Source organism: Bison bison, unplaced genomic scaffold (assembly GCF_000754665.1).
Source record: "Bison bison bison isolate TAMUID 2011002044 unplaced genomic scaffold, Bison_UMD1.0 scf7180017864479, whole genome shotgun sequence".
Lineage (NCBI taxonomy): Eukaryota > Metazoa > Chordata > Mammalia > Artiodactyla > Bovidae > Bison > Bison bison.
Genome location: NW_011495039.1, coordinates 4,989,191 through 5,005,234, shown reverse-complemented (window position 1 = coordinate 5,005,234; position 16,044 = coordinate 4,989,191). Strand labels below are relative to the sequence as shown.

Sequence of the window (16,044 nt, the reverse complement as noted above, 5' to 3'; positions counted from 1 at the left end):
GGTTAACTCCATCAGTAAAACCTAATTACCATATTTTATACAATTAGAGGCATGTTCTCCTTAGCATTATTTAGTTACCTAATAAAGGCATAATTATCTTAAGGAAAATTTCAGAAACAAACATGGAGATAAATTTGCCTGCTAACACTGTTTCTGTTTATGTGTTTTCCCTCTGTCCTCTTCTTTCATTTATATAGTTCATGGTTTAATACACAGTATTTCCTTAGATCAGAATATAGATATTATAGTTACAGTGAATACTTACATTTTTAATGACTCGGTGAAACCTCAATGGGAGGATCACATCCAGTACGTAATACAGACCCACGTGTTTTCAAACGTAGCTTGTGAAAAACCAGCATAAAATCCCGTACTAGATGGAAGTAGGAATTAAATGTCTACCTTGATGGTTTCCTGTCCGGAGGATGTGAGAGGATGAGTTACAGGAAAGCTCATTGTGTATCCTGCTAAACAGTCTTAAAGTATGTCCTGCTTCTTAGATCCTCCCTTAATGCCTCTGATTTTATAAATTTTCCACACATTAAAAAAAAGTCTATTTATACTTAACAGTTATGGGAAGTAAATTTGAACTCTATTATCTGTTCTTTACTTACTTCCGTCATGTATTTATTTAAGAGGTATTAAAGACACTCCCTGCCTTCCCTGTTGGATAGTTTTCAGATGACCTTCTTTTATACATTTCAATGAAATCCCTTACCAGCCTTTGTGTATTAGGCAAGAAACTGATCTTGACACTGTTACCATCCATGCCTTCCTTCCTCCCTCCGGCAGTGTCGGTTCTTCTCTGCCTTCTCTAGGCTGTTGTATCATTCTCAGCCTGAAAAATCAGGACTAAAAATGAGTTCTTTTATATATTAAGATGTCATCCAATCAGAACCATTAAAGAAGAAAGGCCTGAGCAGACAAGATGATTTCATGAAGTTCATGCATTGATTCTGAGAGTTCACCATGATTTCACATAGAGATTCTTTCCGCTTGCTCTTTAATACGCTTGGCTATTTGGTGTTTAAGTTTTTGGAAGTTTAAAGTTAGCATATTATGAGGGTAGCTTATCAATTATGAATGTGTTTTGGCTGTGCATATCATACTCCAGCCAACTATGAATTAAATAGATCAGAGCTTACTTAATCCACATATTAAATATGTGCCCAGGGGAAGGCAGACCCAGTCTGGTACAGTGAACTAGGGGCCCAAATCCTTTCCCATTTTCCCACCCAGTATTCTTTAGCCATATGGATTATCATGCACATGCTAATAACCTCACAGTTGCAAGGCATCTAATGCTCTTCCTCCAAACTCATATTCCTGTCCCAGGCAGGCAACAAAATAAAATTGGTCTAGAGCTGGAAAGCATAAGCTTATCAGAGAAGCAATTAACAGTGGCTGCTGAGTGATATCCAGCACTAATAAGTGTAGCTGACATTGTACCTTTAAGGGAGAAAACAGAAAAACTAAAAATAGCAGGTCAGAGTACTTTTTAAAAAGTCAAAGCAGGTCAGTGTAGGACTCAACAATCCATCTTAGCCCTATATCATAGAACAGTGTAGTTAGTATGGTGTTTGACTAATGTTTATCCTAGTGATCTGAGTCACCAGTAATCAAGATAATATTTGTTTAAGGCATTTTAGAAACATTTCTCTCTTTAAAAACTTATGCTTTCTTGAAGACTTGATCTGCAATGCTTGTGGTTGTGCCAGATAGCCAGTGTTGACTGCCTGACAGATTCCAGTATTCTGCAAGTTCAGAAGCCTCTGAAGCAGTATTAACCTTGTCCCATGACATGGTGGTTCTCGCGGCCGGCTGCCATGAAGATCACCTGTGGTATTTCCTGACAGTGTTAGTGTCTGAGCCCAGACCTCTGCCTGTCGTGGAACTCTGGCTTCTGCCTGTCACAGAGTTCAGCAGGAAGCGTGAGGCATAGCTCTATTTAAGAAATGCTGCTCAAGCATTGTAACATGAGACTGTTAAAGATATTTTACTTTATCATTTGAAGGTGTATATTTTAACTTCTGGAAGGCTAGCTAAGGTCTCTGATTTTATAGGATACATATTTAACAAAGTAGATGACAAAGGTTTTCTATAGTAAGAAAGAATTCTTATCACTCAACTGTGACAAAGATTTCACATGGTTACTCTGCTGTACCATCAATTTTTTTTTTCTGAGGCAATAGTTCACATTAATAGCCATACTTCTAGCAAAAAATATTTTAGTTTTACTTCTGGTACATTTGTGAGAATATCATTGTTTTGTGACTCCTCCAAAAGTCCCATCTTGGGGAAGATTTTGAACATGTCTCAGTCATGATTTTTTTTTTCCCCCTTAATTTTTATTTTTAATTTTTGGCTGCACTGGGTTTTCGTTGCTGCAAGGGCTTCTCTGTAGTTGCGGCAATTTTCAACAAGCTCTGATGCACACCCTCTTTTCAGCACAACTGCCATAGACATTCATTCTGTGCAGATATTCTGCAGATAACGGAGGCTACTCTAGTTTCAGCGCACGGGCTTCTCATCGTGGTGTCTTCTCTTGTCGTGGAACACAGGCTGTAGGGTGTGCGGGGTTCAGTAGCTGCGGCACGTGTGGGCCCTGGGCTCTAGAGCACAGGCTCATTGTTTGTGGTGCACGGGCTTGGTTGCTCCGAGGCATCTGGGATCTTCCCAACCCGGGGACTGAACCCACGTCTCCTGCATTGGCAGGCAGGTTTCTGTACTACTGGATCACCAGGGAAACCCTGTCTCAGTCATGTTTATGAAAAGAACATTTGAACATGAACATGTAATTGTAAAAACATTTAAGTACCAGTAATTCTCAAACTTTTCGTATGTTTCAGAATCACTTGTAATAACGCAGGTACATGGACCACATCCTTAGAGACTCTAATTCAGAAAGTGTAGATGGATCTGACTTTTGAACAAACTATCTGATACACTGTCATTTCAGCACAACTGCCATAGCCATTCATTCCTGATGAAATTATTAACTTGTAACTAGTATCTGAGGTTTTATTTTAGCTCTTTTTTCTCACTGTTATATTATCTTCATTCCAAAAGAGAATTCTTAACTCTTGAACTAAAAAGAAACTTCGTAATTGTTTTCAGGAGGAGTAAAGTGGTTTTGAAATGAGTCCCGTGTAAAACAGTGTTCTAAGGTGGTTATTTGTTATGTATAACTGGTAAAATAAATGCTCTTAGAAAGGAAAAGCAAATAAAAATAAAAATATAAATTATGAAAATTTCTACATTTTTAGTTAAGAATAAAGAAGCAAATTTGAAAAACTCAGAAACAAGAACTGTTGTGAATAGGTATGATAGCTCCATACCCTGTAATTGCTCTAAGTAGATCTTAATAGTATTATCTCAGGCAGAAAAATATTTAAATAGATCTTAATAGCATTATCCCAGGCAGATAAATATTTGCCCTTATAATTTCCTCTGTTAAGAAATTTCATAAATCCTCTTTAGCAAGCCACTCTGATTTTCAATAACTGTATAATTTTCATATTTTTGGTTTTTCTTAATAACCTAATGCAACCACACGTATAGCCCTTTAATCTTAAGAGTTTGGAGCATTTCAGTGATAAAGGTGATAATTTTTATCTATTAGAATTGTGGATCTACATCAAGTAAATAGTTTTAAATAGACAAGTTCTTTAAAACACTTAAGTTGCATTAAACTTTTAAGAATTATGATAAATATTTGTGATGTATCCTATAAATTGTCCCTCAGAATATGTATTATATATTGTCTTAATTCTTAGAAGGAAATTCCACTCCGAGTTCACTGTCCTATATCTGAAATCTTTGTATGCTTACTGAATAATCCCAGTTGAAAAATACATTTATTCTAGAATAGAGCCAAATTTTTTCTTTCTCAACATCTGGATCCACGACTTACCTGCCATGTACTTGGTGCAGAAAAAGGTGTACTCAGAAAGGTGTATGTGTCATAAAGTCTGTGCAGGCTGTCTCTCGCCTTAATGACCTTAATGATTTTGTCTCTTTTTCTCAAAGTGTCTTCTCTGTAGTCTGTCCATGGTGATTTCAGAGTTTTTTTTTTTCTCTTCTTACTTCCTCTAGGGTTCTGATCCCACTGCATTCTCTGTGCTTACCCAAGCCATCACTGGTCAGGTGGGTTTTGTGGATGTTGAATTTTGCACTACCTGTGGAGAAAAAGGAGCAAGTAAAAGATGTTCAGTGTGCAAAATGGTAAGAATGAAGTTAAGTTCATTGACATCTGGTTTAGATTTCATCGAAGTTGGTAACTGAGTTTTAATATTCTATAAATGTAATAGTTGGCATTTTTTCTAATAAATTCTAATATATTAGATATGAAGTATTGAATCTAATATTTTAAAATAATTTTGAAAAAGAGCTATAGGATACATGTAGTTCTATTCCCTCTTCTGTCCAGCTCACATGTTGCCCAGCTTCTATGCTGACCACACCCAAAAAAGAGAGTATGAATGAATGAATTGTTATGAGAAAACAGGAGAAAACTTATTCACAGGGGACTGAGACTGGTGCATATATGAGAACCTACAACAGTTCATAAATATGCAGTCTTAAATCTTCCAATGTTGACTCAACTACTCTCTCTTCATCAGCTCTTCCTTGTAAAGCTCTCACTCCCTTCTCACTGTCACCAATCTTTAAGCTTTCTGTACTGCTACCAACTTCTGCCAGAATTATCTTTATAAAGAGCATATCTGGATGGATTCTTCTCACATACAGATACTACTCACATGCATGCATCTGTACATTCACTTTACCCTATAGATCATGTTAATTTCCTATTGTTTTTAAAGCTGAAATTCTTTAGCACATTCTTCTGTAACCCGTCATGTTCTGCTAGAAACTTCTTTTCCAGTTTCATTACCTTAAGTTACTTACTTCCCTGAGCCTCAGTTTCCTTATGTGTGAAATGGGGCTAGAGTTGTGAGAACTAAATGAGACCATCTATAATGATTAAATATGGCCACATATAAAAACACTCCAAAATTCATTACTTAAAACAAGTCTTTTTTTCCCCTCATGTTTGTGGTTGGCTGGGGCACATCTGTTCCATGTGTTTCTCATCCTCCTTGGACCAGCAGGCCAGGGTTGACATGTCCTCATGGTGATGGTAGAGCTATAAGTAGGCAAGTAGAAACATAGAAGGTCTTTTGAGGTCCAGCCTTGAAATTGCCATGCTGTCTCATTTCTCTGGCCAAAACAAGTTGCATGGTTATATTTAAAGTTAATTCTCCTCCCCTTCAGAGAAAAGAACGTTGAAGTCACATGGGAAAATGTGTGGGTGCAGGGAAGAGGGAAGAACTGGGGCCAGTAATATAGTCTGTAATACCTTCTATGTATAGCATCCTAGCCCAGTGCTTGGCATATCATTTTATAAAAATCTAAGCTCTATTTACACAAATGTATTGCTGTCCTAAACACAGCATTCACTTTCCTATTCCTACATTTTTGTACAAGTTATTCCATCCACTTGGAATGCTTCTTTCCTGTTTCTCTGTCTACTGACTCCTTCTATTTAGAGTGAGTCATTGCTTCCTCTGTGTTCCCATTGCTGTGACGTCCTGTTCTAGGATATAAATCATGTTGTTAATTATTAGCCTCCATCCGTGCTGCCCCATCCTGCTCCAGCTTCCTCTGGGACAACAATTGTATTTTCTTTGTCCTTGTACCATATCAATTCTGGTACACAGAAGTCTCTTAAATAAATCATATGTTAGAGTCTTTGGTAGACCATGTGTTATATATCCATTGTTGTTTAAAAGTGTAAGCTAAAAATTGCAAAGGTAAACAATACACATTCATACATCATGGTTTTAAAATAAAGCACATTGGGAGTTAGTCACTTAGTCATGTCCGATGCTTTGTGAGCCCATTGCCCGCCAGGCTCCTCTGTCCATGACATTCTCCAGGCAAGAATACTGGAGTGGGTTGCCATTTCCTTCTCCATGGGATCTTCTCAACCCAGGGATGAGTCCCGGGTTTCCTACATTCCAGGCATATTCTTTACCATCTGAGCCACCAGGGATGCCATGTCAAGTTAATATTTTTACAGCACAGTACTTGATTTAATGTTGTAATTGAAAAACCATGTGACTACACCTCTTGAAAATAAACCTACAATTGCCTTCAGGTAATATATTGTGATCAGACCTGCCAGAAAACACACTGGTTTGCCCATAAAAAAATCTGTAAGAATCTCAAGGACATTTATGAGAAGCAACAGTTGGAGGCTGCCAAGGCAAAGAGTGAAGAGGAGAACAGTAAGTATATAAAAACCGAGACCGTAATACTTGTCAGCAGGAAGAGGAAGGATCAATTATATTAACACAGGACTCACAGGAACTGCGTCTTCTCAGGGAACCAAGGAAGACTGGGGTAACCAACATCAGGATTACACTTAAATATATCCTTCTTTTGAGTCTCTGGGGTGATGTACAGACTATAGTCAGCCTAGATAGCACTAGAAAATGAAAAACATGGAATTCTGAGGAATGGTGTTTATTCCCCTTTCTACTTTGTGATTCATGAGACTGCTCTGGAGCCATATGACTCTTAATGAATAGTTTACTTATATTTTGCTCACAAAGGATTTTAAGGTCTTTGAATAAGGAAATAAATTTCCCCTAATGGCTATGTGAAGATTTTAAGATTGGAAGCCTTTAACTTTCTTAATTATGAAACTGCAGGTAAAATTATGGAGTAAATTTATAAATTACAAGTTAACTTGCACAGCTTAACTTTCCACAAGAGTGAGGGCAGGGAGTTCCATATTATTTTTCCTCTCCTTTCCTCATAAAATGTATGACTCATTTTCATCAGAAACAGTGAGTTGCTTGGGCAATGATTCACGTATTGGAGAAGAGAACCGCCCACACTCTTACGTCCCACCCGAGGATATAGGATATGTATCACACATTCTGGGAAGTGATAGGTTGCCAAAAGGTTACCTGGGTGATTCTGATACTAAGCATGCTCATCTCTATTCCTCAAAGGACCATGTCCCTTTGCCACCTGGTGGAGAAACATATTAATGGAAATAGATGATTTGTACAAACCTGCATTCATACAAAATAAACTGGTATAAATAGATTATTAATAGAACAGTCAGGCTTTCTGACTGTCTTGCTTTCTTGTGTTTGCTGGACCAAACCTTTATATCCTGTGTGTTGAAAGCGGTGTATAACAGCTGGTCACATACTCAAGAAGCCATATGGGAGGGTTGTCAGTGGATGAGAACTCCTGGTTGTTAGACATCAGTCCATTCCACACACTATTCTACTCCTTTATTCTCCACAAATGTACGATAGGCTTTATTATCCCCCACTTTATAAGGAGACAGCCTTGGATAGGCATTTACCTAACCAAGCATGTCAAGCTAATTCATGGCAAAGCTGTATTCGAATGTGGATTTTGCTTGTCTGCAATCCTGATTTCAAGGCCTGAGTTCAAATGCCAGTTCTCTTATTTTCGCTGGCTGTGCAACTATGAGCAAGTTAACAAACCCCCTCTCTTCTCTGTTTCCCCATTTGTAAAAGAATAATGCTAATAGAAAACTCCCCCTTGTGGTTGTTATGAGGATTAAATGATTTAATACACCAAAGCACTTAGAAGTGTCTGGCACATGGTAAGAGCCAGATGACTTTTTTTTTTCTTCTTCTTTTTATCAGATAGCAAACTTGATGTCAATTCTAATTGTGTTGGTGAAGAGCGGCCGGAGGAGGCTGAAACGAGAATCTGCCAAAAGAATGACAATCCTAAGGATTCTGAGGAAGGCGAGAAAGAATCTCTGCAGAGTGATGCTGGGCTGGAAGGCTTACAGGAGGCTGCAGTAGGTCCGCAGGTGTCTGAGGAGTAAGGGCCAGAGCAAGTGTCCGAGCAAGTGCAGACAGTCCTCACCTGGCAGGTAGCTGGGAACTCACATGATTGCGTCCTACTTGGCTCCATACCTGCCTGGGACTGTGGCGGGATTCCACGTTTCACAGAATACATGCTTTCCAACAAGACCCTGTCCACCACGCCCTTCATTCCGATTCTGTTCTATAATAAGACAGATATTCCTGGAGAGAAAAACGTTTTTTCAAAATGCAGGAGAAACATTTCTGTTCCTTTTCTGAGGCAGGCTTCCCAGCAGTTGTTCTCAAAGGAAAATAAATTTCCTTTTAAAAAAGAAATATATGTTCTTGGGAACAAAGAGGCAAGCAGAACAGTTGTAGGAGAGAGGAGACTTTCAGGAAAAGAAAAATTTTATAGCCACAGAGATGGGTAGTTAGAATCATAACTTATATGTAAATAAAATGCTTTATATAAATAGCATTTATGGTAAAGTGCTACTTATTAAGATGCAATGAAATGAAGAAAAGCTACATGTTAAAGGAGCTCTGACATAGTTCAGCTAATTGTACTTTTCTATAGAATTTATCCTGAGCAGACTGAACTTTATGTAGTTCCTGCAGTGACATTTTATCTACAGTATTTGTACCTTCAGAAATGTCAAATCCCCCAGGAGGAACTGAGGTATAGCCACAGTTATCTCAGCATGTGCATTAAAAAAAGATGTTTGATGAAATTGTTGGTTAAACAAAGGCTAAACATACTGTGTCCACGGTTACTATAAAACTGATTTATGTGCCATTTTCCACTTGAAAGGCTGTGACCTTCCTATAAGCTTTTCACGGGGTTCTTCTTGTCCATGAAAGATTTGTCTGATTATATAACTTGTCTGATTTATAACTGTCCTTTATAGGCTGTGCTGGCATCAGTTTTTAGTGTCTGAGTATTTAAATCGAGCTAGAGTGAGATTTGAAGATAGTGCTGTGTTTCAAAGTTCCTTTGTGTTGATTGTAAAATAAATTGTGCCCACTAATAGAGCCAATTTAAATCTTTTTTCATAGTTTATTGCTGTTAGCGGGTGGCAAATGGTAAAGAAATATTAGAGAACTTAAAACATTTTAGGAAACACTGGAGAACACAGTAATAATTATTTTAATATTTACAATTGTAAGTCAGTATGACAAGAATTCTCACCTCACTTCACTGATCAGATTCTTCTGTCTTGCTGCTTTTTCTCTTCCTTACAGTCAGTTACTTTTCTCCCAGCCCCAACACGTACATCTTCTGTATACCCTGTACGATGCTGCTGTAGGAAGCCTTCTTGTGAGTAAATCACTGTTTAGGGTTAAGTGGGTAGGAATTCAACAGGCAGATTTTTCCTGCACTTGTGAATCATGACAAGCCCCCCTTCTCTCATTGAAATCCCTCAATCTACACACAATGCTAAACGTTTATCTTTTGACTAGAAAAATGGTCCTCTTAGGCCTTCCCCTTCCACAAGTAAATTTTTAACCCGAGTTCCCTGATTTTAATTATTTTTTGGGTATGTGGTATCATCATGGTCCCTGTTTTTAGATAGCATGAAAGGTTATGAAAAAGCCAAAGGGTGTAGGAGAATCGAGATGTGGCAACATAGAGGTGATTTTCTCTTTATTGAAATGAATGCTAATATGAGTCAGAACTCCAACACAGCTACAGCTGGCACTAATAGTAACTTTCCAGCTGGACAAAGAGGACTTCAGATATAAGCCATGTCAGTATCAAAAGTTCTATAGATATATTTCAGGAAAGGATTGGTTAGAAAATGGAATTTAAGAAAAATGAGGTTGGTTCTGATGGTACTCTCTTTGTCATAAATAACCAAAAATAGATGATTCCATTATAACACCATCAAAACAGGTGGTCATCCAGCTACCCTTTTTTTTTTTTTTTCACCATATTGAATTATTTTCAATATGCCATCAAGAAACTTTTCTCAAAAACAGGACCCAAAGGATTAGAATAGAATAGTCTTACTATTGTAGTGTCTTGTACTCAGAGCTGATATAATAAAATATTAAATCAGCCAATGGGTTTATTCAAAACTTGGATTGTGCTGTTTGACCCAGTGGTGGCTTAGTTGCTAAATTGTGTCTGACTCTTGCAACCCAATGGACTGTAGCCCGCCAGGCTTCTCTGTCCTTGGGATTTCCCAGGCAAGAATACTGGAGTGAGTTGCCATTTCCTTCTCCTGGGGATCTTTCCAACCCTGGGATCAAACCTGGGTCTCCTGCATTGCAGGCAGATTCTTTACCAACTAGGTAATAATAATAGCTAACACTGAAAGCTACTGTATCTTGAAGTTATTTTGTTTAATATTCACAACAACCCCATGAATTAGGCTTTATTCTTATCCCCTCACAGCACAGATAGTTAAAGTCTAAAAAGGCCCACTCAATCATCCAAGAGTCCAGAGTTGGAACTCAGCAAGGTCTGCAGTTTGACTACAACATTGTATACTCTTAATATGTTACCATTGCTGTAGTTTCTCTGAAGACATGAGATAATAGTAGAGCTCTGTAGACAAGCCATTATTTTATAGGATGTGGTGGGTAACCCCTCAGCCCTTAAAAAGATGACTGATTTTAGCCGTCCATCATGTTTATGAGTTTACTCGAGTTTTAATATTATTGGATATTAAACATAACAGAAATACTTGAAGTAGTTCTGCAGTGTTTTTATCTTCTCAGGACCATCTCCCCTGCTTCTGAAGCAAATCACTTCCCTTCTTGAGTGGGAGACAGATGTCTTCCTAGTCACCCAGTTTTATAACCGTCAGTAGTGACCTGTTTCCTTGGCCACAACGAGGCCCATCAGAGTACCTCTCAGAGATTTTATCTTCCTGAAGCCAAAGAGGGAGGGTTTTTGTTTGTTTCTCCCTTGGGATGATCATAAATTATAAGGATTCAGTTCAGAAGCTGACATGTAGAGGTACCTAGGAGAATGCAGCCACTGAGTAGATACAGATAAGAAAGGGAAACAAGGAGGGAAGGGTGTCGAATTCACTGGGCTCTGACGTGGTCCACACTGGGTGTGCTTTGTTTGGTTACGTGAGCAGATTTCTCATTTGGCTTTCTATAAATCAAAGCAAAGAACTATTAAGACCTCCTTGAAAAACTTAATGGGATCAAATTTCAAAAGTTAAATGTATATAAATATAATTAAAAGGAAAATGAAGGCACATGAAAGTTTTGAGATTAGATGCTCTTAGAAAAAGTACAAAGGCAGGTCAGGTTTTGGATCACAGTTACCATTTTGGTTGGAAAAGAAGCTACCACTACAAGGTGGTTTTCATCTCCTAATGTTTATTTTGGAAAAGCATATCTGTTTGCAGTTGTATAGAAATTAATAATGTTTATGTAAGCTCTGATAATATTAAAGCATCATTTGCATGGACAAAAAGCAAGATCTTAATTTAGTAAAAACAACTTTCTTCTTCCTGCTAAAAATGATTGAATACTTTAGCAGATAAAGATTTTCCCCCCAAAAGGTGGCTCTAGCCTAGCTTCTATGTCCTTTAAAGACAAAATTCTAGTTTTATAAATCAATAAAGGCATCTTTTTGAATGGTGATCTTAATTTGCGATGAATCAGGTAGCTATGTAATTGATCAGTTCAGGGCAGTGTAGCTAGCAAATTCATACACTTACGTAAAACTACTTAATCTCAGGGATGATGCCAAATGACTAATTTTAAATGTGAAAAAATTGTCAATTCCAGAAAACCATGAATGAATTCTTAGTGACTTTGGCATGAAGAAGGCCTTCTTAAATATGACACTAAACTCAGAAGCCACAAGTGAAACTAGTTCAGCTACATTTTTTAAAAAATCTGAACACTTCTGGGAAGATAGTGTATACATACTTTTCCTTATTCCTCCTCCTAAGTAAGACTGAAAACCCTGGACATTACATATAAAACAAACAGAAGAAGGCAGATGGGCTAGGCCCCTCAGGACCAAGCAATGATACTTGGTTTTTTGTGTTTCTTTCTGCCTCGTATATCACAGATTTGAGGCAGAAGAAGCCAGTAACATGGAAACAACAATCAGAGGCAAAAATAAGGTCCAACAGACAAATGCCTGCTCTGTGGATTTTGGACTCAAAGCTGAAACACCAAAGCATACCTGGATTTCAAGTCTGCACCAGCCTACCCGACAAATTTTGGACTTGCCAGCCCTGCCCGCGCCAACGGCATGAGGCAGTTCCTTAAAGTAAATTGTTCTCTGTAAATATGCATGTACCCAGTTGATTCTGTATCTCTTAAGAACCCTAATAGACTACATGTCCTAGTTTGAGCTACTGAAACAAATTACCATGGGTTAGGGTGGTTTAAACAGCAAACATTTATTTCTCACAGTTCTGGAGGCTAGAAGTTCAAGATCTGGGTGCCAGCATGGTCAACTTCTTGGTGAGTGTCTTCTTCCTGGTTTACAGAGGGCCACTGTACTGTGTCCTCACTAGCAGAAAGGACATGCTACCTCTCTGGCCTCTTACAAGCTTGCTAATCCTATTATTCATGAGGCTCCAAGCTCATGACCTGATTGCCTCCCAAAGGCCTTACCTCCAAGTACCATCACACTGGGAATTAGATTTCAATGTGTACATTTTCAATGAACACAAACATCAGTCTCTGATGCTAGGTATAGTTCCTAAGGGGCACAACTACTCTTGAACAACACAGGGGTTAGGGGTGCCCACTCTCCCTGAAATCCAAGTATAACTTTCCAGTCTGTCCTCCGTATTTATAGTTTCACATCTGTGAATTCAGCCAACTACAGAGCATGTAGTACTGTGCTACATGCTACTTATTGGAAAAAAATCTGCCCACAAGTGAATCTATGTAGATCAAACCCAAGTTGTTCAAGGGTCAACTGTAATAGATGACACATATTGAGCACTTTGAGAAAGCCACTCTACTTAACATGTTACATACATGATCAAGTATAATCCTTGCAACTCCCTGAAGTAACTTATTATTTTAAAGAAGAGGAAATTAAAGCCTCTATAGAAATTAACTTGTCCAAGTAACATAACTCGTAAGTGGAAGAACTAAACTAGATTGTCCAATTCCAGAGCTCTAGCTTAGAACCACAGCCCTCCACAAATCTGTGTATCAGGGTTTTCTCTTCCCCAGTTAAAACATCAAGTGATGGATCCTGAAATAAATGTGCTTCCTCTCGAACCCACTTCAATGGGTCTTTGTTTTTTGAAGCAAATAATTAAAGACTCTCAATTGTGTATTCCATTTTGGTAGAGTTTTAGATTATTTAGGTAAGGATCATGTATTTTATTTTGTCCTTTTCTCCAAATGGTATTTAATGTAATGTTTTCCTGTCGTGGAACTAATAGGCCTTCATTCCTGAACCAGAAGTACCCAGTATTGAGGAGTGCATTTTGAAACAAATCTTTTTCATACAAATGATATATATTTCCATTAGTTCTCTAAAACAATTAGAGAGCCATATTGTTATGGCTAACAAGAGCCTCTTGTTAGCCATATTTTTGCAATTGGAATACATTTTTCTTCCTTTTTAGCGATTGTGGGGTTAAAAACAACTTTTTTTTTTTACTATTCTTTTAGTGGTTAACCTGAGTATTGCAATACCCCATCCTCCATTTACTGCAATCTAATTAAAAAGTAATACTGCTTGTGCAGTTTATGAGCCATCTTAAATCTGAGTCAAAATACACCATTTCCATCCTGAAATAGATTGTTGCTCTGCCCACCCAACATTATCGGTTGGTGGGTCTCATGGTACTCAGTTCATGATGAGTTCAGCTCAGGCTCCCAGTTCTAGAATGAATGCAGTAGCATTCCTCGAACTGATCAGTGACGAGCTCTCTGCTGCTGATGCTGTGACCCTTGAAGACCGCACTGTAAGCCCTCTCAGCTTGCCAGAGGCTTTACAAGATACCGTTACTTACAACAAATACTTGTAACATTATGGATTAGGCTGGGTTATTGTGTTTCTTGGGGCCTCCCGGGTGACTCAGCGGTAAAGAATCCACCTTGCCAATGCAAGAGACACAGGAGATGCGGTTTCAATCCCTGAGTTGGGAAGATCCCCTGGAGGAGGGCATGGCAACTCACTCCAGTATTCTTGCTTGGAAAATATCTTGGACAGAAGAGCTTGGCAGGCTACGGTCCATAAGGAAAGAGTCGGATATTACTGAGCGATTGAGCACACACACACACATTGTATTATATAGTAAATTATCCCAAAATTTATCAGCTTGACGCTTCAGTAAGCATTATCTCATGAAGTTCCTGCAGGCCAAAAATAGAAGCAGCTTGATGGTGCAGTTCTGGCTTGGTCCTCAGGAGGGTGTTAGGAAGCTTTCAACCAGAGTTGGAGTCCTCTGAGGCTTAAATTGGATCTGGAAGACCCACTTGCAAAGTGATTAACTGGGTCTGGGGGAAGAATTGTAACTCACATAGTTGTCAGCAGAGGACTTAGTTTCCTTCCTTACTTCTGGAAGTAGGTCTCAGTTCTTCACCACGTTGGTCTCTCCAGAGGACTGCGTAAGTGTCATGACAGCTGGCTTCTGCAGGTTAAGTGAGAAGGAGAGAGGAAGAGAACATTTTGATTCTTCCTGTGAAGTCATCTTGGAAGCCACATGCCATCATTTTTGCCTTTATATCAGCCACTCATGAAACTCTTTTTCTTTGCCTCAGCTGTAACCTGCCAGCCACCATACCAGACTTTGCAGATTCTAGCTGTGCACAGAATCCTATGTGCCCAGAGGTAAAAGGAGGTCACAGATTCTTGGCGACGGTTCACTACGCCCTCTCGGGTTTTCCTCTCTTGCTTTTGCTTTCAGCCCCACTTGTACAGTGTGTCTGTGGTACAGTGTGGTAATATCTAGGCACTATCAGGTAAGGGGACATGTTGCTCTGCTTTTTGTAAGCTTTTATCTAGCTCTTGAGCTTAGCTGGAGAAGATCAGCAATATATTTTGAGTTACCTTACATGTCCAGTTTTTGTCTCAGCACCAGGAAACTGCTGAAAACTTTTCTGTTTTTGCTTCCCTCTTATAGAGCGCTTCTGGGTAGGCCAACCACAGATCATAAGCTCACACCCAGCACTGATAAATGCTTCCAAAGGTGAGAGTCAAAGTTATACCTGTGTCATCGTCATACAATGGAATACTATGTATATCAATGAGCACAACAAAGAATTATTGCTACTAACAACAACATGTGTCCATTTTACAATGTTGAGTAAAAGAAGCCAGAAAAAATAATTCAGCTTCTATGATTCCATTTATATGCCTTTCAAAAACATTAATATATTGTTTAGAAATGATATTAATGTATATTAATATCTAATATATGTGTTTAGAAACATAATACATGGTTTAGAAACCAGGATGATGTAGTAACTGGTCATTGGACTGGTAACAGGAATGAGGTTTCTAGAGTACTGGTAATGTTCTATTTCTTGATCTAGGATGATAGTTACATGTACATGTTCATTTTTTTTTAAATTTGTTAAAACAATTTGCATATATTTCTATATCCATGTTTAACTTCAAAAGAAACTGAAGAGAAAATGTAGGAATTATTTTTCCTTGGTGTTTCTGTTTACATCCTAATGTTTCAAATAACACCACAATACTTTGGCCACCTCATGTGAAGAGTTGACTCATTGGAAAAGACTCTGATGCTGGGAGGGATTGGGGCAGGAGGAGAAGGGGACGACAGAGGATGAAATGGCTGGATGGCATCACTGACTCGATGGACGTGAGTTTGGGTGAACTCTGGGAGTTGGTGATGGACAGGGAGGCCTGGTGTGCTGTAATCCATGGGGTTGCAAAGAGTCAGACACGACTGAGTGAACTGAACTGAACTGAACTGAAATAAAGAATATGCTAATCACAGTAAAGTTTAATATATAACTGAAAACTACTAAGATTTCTAGAAACCCCAGGGGCTATCTCAGTGTGATTGTAAGCATTTGGGCAGGTCCTGTGTCTTTCTCTTCAAGGTATTTTTCCTCTCGTGTTGGCACCGTGTCCCAGTTCAGAGAGGTAATAGCCATTGCCGATCGCTTCATGGACCTTACAAAAACAGCATCTTCTGGGTCATCAAACATAGTTCTGCAAAAATGGCAATTATGTCAGGAAAAAAATCAATTAGACCAA

At 38.6% G+C, this 16,044-nt stretch overlaps 2 protein-coding genes across 6 annotated transcripts in view; one reads left to right on the top strand and one right to left on the bottom strand.

Annotated features, from left to right (window-relative positions):
- The window catches only part of ANKMY2 (ankyrin repeat and MYND domain containing 2), a 44,644-nt gene extending 30,694 nt beyond the window's left edge, over positions 1–13,950 (top strand). For 2 of the 3 annotated variants that reach the window (XM_010862165.1, XM_010862166.1), the window contains exons 8-9: positions 4,096–4,224; positions 6,161–8,897. In XM_010862165.1, the coding sequence (XP_010860467.1) occupies positions 4,096–4,224; positions 6,161–6,355 (324 nt within the window). In that variant the 3' untranslated portion in view covers positions 6,356–8,897. Of the gene's footprint in view, positions 1–4,095; positions 4,225–6,160; positions 8,898–11,907 lie in introns of those variants that run through there. The other variant, XR_827234.1, reaches the window with a different exon arrangement.
- Positions 13,951–15,710: 1,760 nt separating this feature from the next.
- LRRC72 (leucine rich repeat containing 72) overlaps positions 15,711–16,044 on the bottom strand; it is a 70,290-nt gene continuing 69,956 nt past the window's right edge. For 2 of the 3 annotated variants that reach the window (XM_010862162.1, XM_010862163.1), the window contains one exon: positions 15,711–15,999. In XM_010862162.1, the coding sequence (XP_010860464.1) occupies positions 15,834–15,999 (166 nt within the window). In that variant the 3' untranslated portion in view covers positions 15,711–15,833. The remainder of the gene's footprint in view (positions 16,000–16,044) is intronic. The other variant, XM_010862164.1, reaches the window with a different exon arrangement.